The sequence below is a fragment of the Plecotus auritus genome, assembly GCF_963455305.1.
Source record: "Plecotus auritus genome assembly, chromosome: X".
Lineage (NCBI taxonomy): Eukaryota > Metazoa > Chordata > Mammalia > Chiroptera > Vespertilionidae > Plecotus > Plecotus auritus.
Genome location: NC_137784.1, coordinates 39,641,834 through 39,650,602, shown reverse-complemented (window position 1 = coordinate 39,650,602; position 8,769 = coordinate 39,641,834). Strand labels below are relative to the sequence as shown.

At 37.0% G+C, this 8,769-nt stretch overlaps 1 protein-coding gene across 1 annotated transcript; it reads left to right on the top strand.

Moving 5' to 3' along the window:
* Nucleotides 1–973: 973 nt before the first annotated feature.
* Nucleotides 974–2,086, top strand: LPAR4 (lysophosphatidic acid receptor 4; the record flags this gene model as incomplete). Its single annotated transcript, XM_080652907.1, has 1 exon — nt 974–2,086. One exon carries the CDS (start codon nt 974–976, stop codon nt 2,084–2,086), a length of 1,113 nt encoding a protein of 370 aa, XP_080509033.1.
* Nucleotides 2,087–8,769: the final 6,683 nt, after the last annotated feature.

The window sequence follows — 8,769 nt, the reverse complement described above, 5'->3', positions numbered from 1 at the left end:
TTGTCCTGGGCTTAGGGTTTAGCATGAGAGAATTTTGGAAAGGGGATTACAATCTGCAGGAGGCAAATGCTGAGATCATTATGTGAATTATCTCTCTAGAAAGACAATGTGATACAGTAAAGAAACTTTTAGCTGGAAGCTTTAATTAACTGAGGGATCCCTGGTCTCAGAACTCATGTTTTAGAAGAAAAACATGAATCAACAGTTTAATTCAGGAATTTAGTCTCACCTGTTTTAAGAGCATGTCCTGGAGGTCCCATATCCACCTGTGTCTTGTGCAATAGACCTAATACTCATACAATTAAGGTTTAGTAATATTGGAGAGTAGACAATACAATTTAGAGTAGCTTAATCATTTGGTTAGGAATTAAAAAAAAACCTCAACGCTGGTTCTGACTATATCATTTGTGGATTCTTCCGATTCTGACATTACTGTAATTCTAAATTACATAGGCCTCAGTTTCTGTTTCTGTTATATGGTGAACAATTCTTGTCTTGTGTATTTTATGGTGTTCTTGTGGGAATCAAATAAAACATGCTTTTGAAAGCTAAAAACTGCCATATAAATTTCAAAGTATTAGTGTTGTTTTAACTATCAGAGTCTCTCCTCCCTCTCCTGAACCCCATCCCCCATAGCTCTGTCTGTTATGTAAACACAACATCTCATTCCTGTTCATTGCAATGCTATAGTACTCCACTTATTGTATTCAATGTGATCTCTTCCACTCCTGCAACATACTCTTAGAGTACTTTTTAACATATGGTAGGTGGTCAAAAGGTACTTGTCAAATCAAATTGAATGTTATTTTCAATCTCAGTAGACAGAATATCTTTTACTCCACAGAAATAATGGATAGAAGGCAGGTTTGATGATTCATAACATCTTGTCTCCCATAGGAGGAAAACATTTCCTACTAGTCCCTAGTGTGAGAGTGGTGAACCCTGCAGCCAGCAGGCCTCCTGAAATAAATCCATGGGTGACGGAAGATTCATTGACTTTCAATTCCAAGTTTTGAATTCAAGCCTCAGACCCAGGTTGGGCAATGCTACTGCCAATAATACTTGTATTGTTGATGATTCCTTCAAGTATAATCTGAATGGTGCTGTCTACAGTGTTGTATTCATCCTGGGTCTGATAACCAACAGTGCCTCTCTGTTTGTCTTCTGCTTCCGCATGAAAATGAGAAGTGAGACAGCTATTTTTATCACCAATCTGGCCCTCTCCGATTTGCTCTTTGTCTGCACTCTACCTTTTAAAATATTTTACAATTTCAATCGCCACTGGCCTTTTGGTGACACTCTCTGCAAGATCTCTGGGACTGCATTCCTTACCAACATCTATGGGAGCATGCTCTTCCTCACCTGTATTAGCGTGGATCGTTTCCTAGCCATTGTTTATCCATTCAGATCTCGTACCATTAGGACCAGGAGGAATTCTGCCATTGTGTGTGCTGGAGTCTGGATCCTGGTCCTCAGTGGTGGTATTTCAGCCTCCTTGTTCTCAACCACTAATGTCAACAATACAACCACAACCTGCTTTGAGGGCTTTTCCAAACGTGTTTGGAAGACTTATTTGTCCAAGATCACCATATTTATTGAAGTTGTTGGCTTCATCATTCCTCTGATATTGAATGTCTCTTGTTCTTCTGTGGTGCTGAGAACCCTCCGCAAGCCTGCTACACTGTCTCAAATTGGGACCAATAAGAAAAAAGTGCTGAAGATGATCACAGTGCATATGGCAATCTTTGTGGTCTGTTTTGTACCCTACAACTCTGTTCTCTTCCTGTATGCCCTGGTGCGCTCTCAAGCCATTACCAATTGCTTTTTGGAAAGATTTGCTAAAATTATGTACCCAATCACCTTGTGCCTTGCAACTCTTAACTGTTGCTTTGACCCTTTCATCTATTACTTCACCCTTGAGTCCTTTCAGAAGTCCTTCTACATCAATACCCATATCAGGATGGAGTCCATGTTTAAGACTGAAACACCTCTTACCACAAAGCCTTCCCTTCCAGCTATTCAAGAGGAAGTCAGTGATCAAACAACAAATAATGGTGGTGAGTTAATGCTAGAATCCACCTTCTAGGTACGAGAATTGTCTTTAGATCCAAATATGGTTTCTCCTATGATTATTTTTCTATGTTATGAATAAGATGAAAGATTTGAAGCTAATGATACTAAGAATAGATTAATGTACTAAATACAGCCAAATACATTTATTTGAGCATTTACTGTATATATGCTGATTTGTTCAATAATTATAGGTCAGGTCTAATTACTACAACCAAAAGTAATGCCAAACTCTTCTGCTGGGTTAAAATTTTATTATATCACATTATATAACTGGCAAGTGGACTTGACTTTAGTGATATGGATATTACTTTCAAACTTTTAAAATCATACTACATTCTGAAAATATTTGGTAATTAGATTGGGCCTATAAATATAGAACAAATTCAGGGATTATTTAAAACAGACATTTTGTGTTACTACTGATACATTTTTATTTGAATTGTTTTTCTTTTAATTTCCATCAAGTTTATTTTGGCCTAAAATAATTAATAAGAAATGCATCCAATTTAAAAGGGCTGGCAAATTTATTTTATATATGTTGAAAGCAGAAACATAAATTGTGTTTGCATGAGCATGGATGGGAAGAAACAGAAAATTAACTGGATTTACACATTTGCAGTCACCAGCAGTGTCAGTTTTTAAAAATTTCTTCTTTTTTTAGCTACATTAAGAATTTCATATGAAACTTCAAATTCAGAAAGCTGCTAAATATGTGCCCAAGACAGGTATACAATGGAAAATCACATAAAATAACAAATGTCCATTAAAAATCTAAGTAACACCAATATTTTTTCTTAGAATTTCCAATTTCTAATATTACTTTTGAGGGACTGGTTTCTATAAAATATTCTCCATATGAAATTTTGGAGCACAGAGCAGCCAGAAAGCTGCTTCATTTGTGTCTATGTTAGAGCAAATTGGAAAAAAATAACAAAGTAATAATAACAAAACAATAAAACCAACAAAAAGCTTTCTTAAAACTTGCATTAATAATTTAGGGAGGGAATGGGTGGGTAGGAGAGATTTGTAACTTTAAATTGCTTTTTCCTCCCCAAATTTTGGAACATAGTGTAGCCAGACCTGCTGAATTTGTGCCCAGGTTGGGAGCATATTGAATAAAATATATAAACTAAACCAAACCAATACAAACAAGAAAACAGAAAAATTATAAAACAATAAGAATAGCAAAACATCTTTGTAATATTTTCATCAATATTTTATTTTTTGAGGATCTTTAAATTTAAAAATTTGTATGAAATTTTGGAGTACAATATATATGCTGATTTGTTCAATAATTATAGGTCAGGTCTAATTACTACAACCAAAAGTAATTGCCAAACTCTTCTGCTAGGTAGAATTCTGAATTTGTGACCAAGTGAGGAGTGAATTTGAAAAAATAAAAATAAAACAAAACAACCCTAAACAAAGAAAAAAAAGCACAAATATTTTAGAGCTTGTATTTTTTTTAGTGTTTGCAAAACTTGTCAAATGCTCTAACTTTAATATGATGCTTTGCATCAAAATGCAGCTAGGAACCAAGTTCAGGAGCAATTAAAGTCAGTATTTAAAAAAAGAGGAGGAAACATTTTTTGTAACTCACCAAAACAGCAAAAGCATTAAGAATATCCTTAAAAACTCTACCATTTATTGGATGAACTGTAAATTTAAGAATATTGAGACTTGTAAAGAAAACTTTTGAGCACAATATAGCTCGAAAGATAATATATTGTGCTTATGTTAGGAACAATGGAAATAAATACCCCACATATAAACTGCTCCCGTGTGTGCGCGCGCACACATACACACTTAAAATACTGCAAAAATAAATATTCTTAAAATGGACATTAATCAATTTTTAAAATACCTAGATGATATAGCAATTTTAAAATGTTAAGGCTGTAGTAAAACTGCCGGTAACAAGGGACATTAGCTGCTTAACTTGCGCCAGAAAGTGATTAAAATACTAAAAACCATAAAACAATAACCAAAAAGTAAAAATTTTAAAGAAATAAGCAAATTTTAAAATCTCTCCTTATCCTTTTTTCCCTTTCTGATTGTGCATAGGTTTAAAAATACTAAGATTTTTAAGTACACATTTCTAAGAACTATGTAACTTTAAAAACTACTAAAGCTGTTCTTGGATTAGGAACTAATAGAAAAATAAATGCTAAAACAATGGAACAGTAATAAAATGAATTCTCAAAAATCACATTACTTTTCCCTCATTATCTAAAGTCCTAAAAGTAATCATGCATTATATTGTCTTGTGAAAACAGATAATAGATAGAATATATGACATTAGGTTCAGTTAGAGGCAATTAGGTTAAGTTAGGTTAAGCTCAGTTGTTAGGTTATATTTTAAGATCAAATTAGTAATCACAGTATGAATAATCTTTTTGTGTTTTTTCTGGTATTTTTTTCTTTTCAGTTTCTTGTAAGTATAAATTATATGTGAACTTTTGTTTGTGCCTTTGGCTCTCAAAATTATGAAACTTTAGGGTGATGATACCAAAACATTTAATGGGATATGTTAACCAAGTTGACGTAAAATATAACAGTAAAGCTATTTTGTAATTTCCATATTTAGTTCTGTTTAATTTTCCATATTTCAATTTATTATTATTAATTTCCATTTTATAGTTAATATAACTTGGAATAATAAAACATTTGTCATATGAGCAATGTAATCAATAAAATTTAACATATAACTAAATGTAAAATTGACTTATTTTACATTTTTTAAAAAAACAATCAATCAGTTATAATTGCAACTTGGATTTTAATTGCTTATTAAATGTGATAAAATACATTTAGATTATCTAGTAGTTATACTTTGGTCTAGCAGTTGAACTTATTCAACTGTGTCTTCTTTTGTGGGCACCCAGAGGCTTCTTTCCATTATCTTTCCTTCATTGTCTAAGAAAGGACTTTTTAAAGTATATTTGATCACAAATCATTTCCTATACTTTTTTTTGAGGCTGTCTGGAGAAAAATGCAGAGTTGCAAATGAAAAATGCCTGGGTGACTTTTCAGCGATCAAGCTGAAAGATTAAATACCACTTTCTCTGATTTTTCTGACTTGATATATTTGGAGTTTCTTGAAAAGCTGACTTTTGAATTTGATTTCTTGGATTTGATAAAATATCCTAGGACAACTGGGAGGCCTGAGGAAAGTTAGAGCAAACAGACTATCTGATAACAATGAGATGATTTAGGAGCTAGGTGGCTGACTGGTCAATAACTAGAACAGGTGGTGGTCCCAGGGTGGCAGCACAGGGAATTCCTGGTTATTGTTTTCATGCCTTCTAACTCCCAGGGAAAGCAATCACATTGCATATTGATTCTCCATTAGATAGCAAATGCTGCTTTTTTTTTTCTGACATGACAAGCATGATCAGCTCTAGGCAATGTTTAAAATTATAGGAACTTTGTCATTAGTGACCTTCTAGGCCAGGTACTCAAAAACCAAACAAAATAAAACAAAAACCACAAACAAGAAGAGGCAGATGCTATTTGTTTCACATCCCTATTGACCTCCTTCCACTTCTATCTCCACCTCCAGATTCCCGCACCTTATATTTGCTGTGGTTTCCCAAACTTTCTGTCTTTCCTGCAGCCCTTTCCTACATCTCTATCTCCTGCAGCAATATTGCTTCTCAGTCCAAAAAATACATAAACCTCTGTCAAGACAGTGACAGGTTGAATAGATTTACACTAAGGTGTGAATGATTGATCCATCCACCCATTGCTTTTAATCCCTCCATTGGTGTTTACATCTTAGAAAAGGAGTAAATTCTAGTTAATTCAATTGACTGAAGCAGGGTTAAGATGGGGAGAGATGACTGTTCTAGTACATCGTAAATCATCTCTTGATCCTCAGCCTGCCTCACATCATGGTAAAGCCTCTGTACTTCAACTCTTTTGTTCTGCTCACTTACCATTACCTGTATGAATCCATAGCCTACACTTCCTTTCTCCAGACAGCCCTCTTTTCCAAAACTGCCCAAGGTGACTGGGAACCTGTATTCTCATTTCATATAGTCTTGAATTCTTTTGCCCAAATATCTCCTAGTTCTTGTGGATTTAGTGAAATGGTTCTTAAAATAGAAAGCATTTTGTTTCAATAAGGAAACTAAAGCAGTCTACTGAGTAAAAATTTCCTGTATATTCAGGTTTTTAAAGAACTAGGTACTTCCTACTGCTTTGCTTCTTTCAGTCTCTGAGTGTCTCAATGAAACTTTTCTCTACCAAACATCCACAGAAGAATTAAATCCTAGAACATAGAGGAATAGAGCCAGAGTAAGGTCTGTGAGAAAACCCAGACAGGCTCTGAGACTGGGGAGACTTGTATGGCCATGACAACTAGTTTTCCTTTCTACTTATCATGGAGGAGCTCCAGCCATATAGATGAGAAGCTTGTTACAAAGAGCCCTCACTCCTATCATTGCTAGTGCAGGGTAAACTGCTCAGCTTGTTACCTTTCTCACTCATGTTGGTGGTACCAAGGCCGGGTCACATTCCTCATTTGGGATCCTGGGGCTTCTGAACTAACCCCAGTTCAAGGCAGTTTGAGATTTTTGGGAAACTAGAGGCCTGATGCATGAAATTCATGCAAGAGTAGGCCTTCCTCCCCCCTGGCTGCTGGCACCAGCTTCCCTCTGGCACCCGGGACCCAGGCTTCCCTTGCAGCCCCAGCTTCATCTGGAAAGTTGTCCAGAAGGACGTCTGGTCTAATTAGCATATTATGCTTTTATTATTATAGACTAGAGGCCCAGTGCATGAAATTCATGCACGGGGGGGGGGGGGGCTCAGCCCAGCCTTCACCCTCTCCAATCTGGGACCCCTTGGGGGATGTCCAACTGCCGGTTTAGGCCCAATCCCGGGGATCGGGCCTAAACCGGCAGTCAGACATCCCTCTCACAATCCAGGACCACTGGCTCCTAACTGCTCACCTGCCTGCTGGCCTGATCACCCCTAATTGCCCCCCCTGCTGGCCTGGTCACCCCCAACTGCTCCCCCTCCGCTGGCCTGGTCACTCCCAACTGTCCCCCCTGCCGGACTGGTCACCCCCAACTGTCCCCCACCGGCCTGGTCACCTATGCAGCCTGCTGTTCAGTTGTTTGGTCATCCCTCACTAACCCCCCTGCTGGCCTGGTTGCCCCACACAGCCTGCTGTTCAGTCATTTGGTCGTCCCTCACTAACCCCACTGCCAGCCTGGTCTCCCCATGCAGCCTGCTGTTCAGCCGTTTGGTCCTCCCTCATTAACCCCCCTGCTGGCCTGGTTGCCCCATGCAGCCTGCTGTTCAGTTGTCTGTCTGGTTGTTTCAGTCGTGACAGCCCCTGACCTTTTATATATTAGGATAGGATAATTTGACTAGGGGAATACTTAGGAACCCAGAATTTATTTATTTACTTATTCAACAAACTTGTTGGACATCAACTATGTGCCAGACACTCTTCTAGGCACTAAGGATGAAATGGTGATAACAAGAGACAAAATTCTGTTTTACTCTGAAGTCAGAGCAGGTGAAGCCCAAAACAAATGATTAAGCAAATTAAAAAGTAATATGATAGATATTAAATAGTGCTATAGAGCAAAATAGTTCAATGTAAAGGAGAAAACATACCTGAAACTAAATCTCAGGATCCACAGCAAGACTTGTTTAAAACTTTAAAGATCATTGAAAAGAGGAGGATGCCTCTGTCTAAATAAATAAATAAAATTATTTAAATAAAGTTTATGCTATACTTATCAATGCATGTAACGAAATGCAAGAAAGTTCTGATTGTATAAACATCACATTTTTAATGTTTGTTTTTGAAGGAGTTTTAAGCCTTGAGTTGTCCAATTATTGTGCTTAGTCTCTCTGCTTTAAGTATTTATGCTCTTGTCCAAGCTACAGAGACCACAAAGGCTAATGGAGACCCAGGCCTAGGCAAATTCCAGTGAGCAAAGCTGATCACATCATGGCCTCAGCCTCCTCTCTTCTAAGGTGTCATCCTGAAGTAAGAGGCTTGCTTGCTGTTGAGTCTCTCACTCTTTGCCTGAGTTCCTCTATTATTAAAATGAACAAGATTTGTTTTAAGTCATCTCTGAGGTTCCTAATAGTTCTAAGGCTGGAACTCCAAACTTACTGATGCTGAATCAGAAATAACAATACTTATTAATAATATTGATATGGCCTGGCCAATGTGACTCAGTAGATGAGCATTGACCTATGAACCAGGAGATCATGGTTTGATTCCAAGTCAGGGTACATGCCTGGGTTGCAGGCTCAATACCCAGTGTGGGGCATGCAGGAGGAAGCCAATCAATGATTCTCATCATTTATGTTTCTATCTCTCCTTTCCTCTCTGAAATCAATTAAAAAATCTTTTTTAAAATGTTGATATGGATAAGGAAGTGCTAAACACTGTTTTAACAACTTTATGTGCATTATTTCACAGCAATATTATGTCAGGCTTTATGGCTAATAGCAGTCTATAGATGAGAAAACTGAGGCTCACCAAGTTGAGGAAACTTAAAATAGTCATAGGGCTAATAAGTGGTAGCCTGATTTGATCCCAGTTCTGTAGCTTATGTTACTAAAGCCTGTGTTCTTAATCAGTACTGGTTTGTCTATCCAGGACTATGAGTCTTAAGCCCAAAGGATGCATTTTTAATGGTGGAACTTCAGCCATTATGGGGAAGAAGA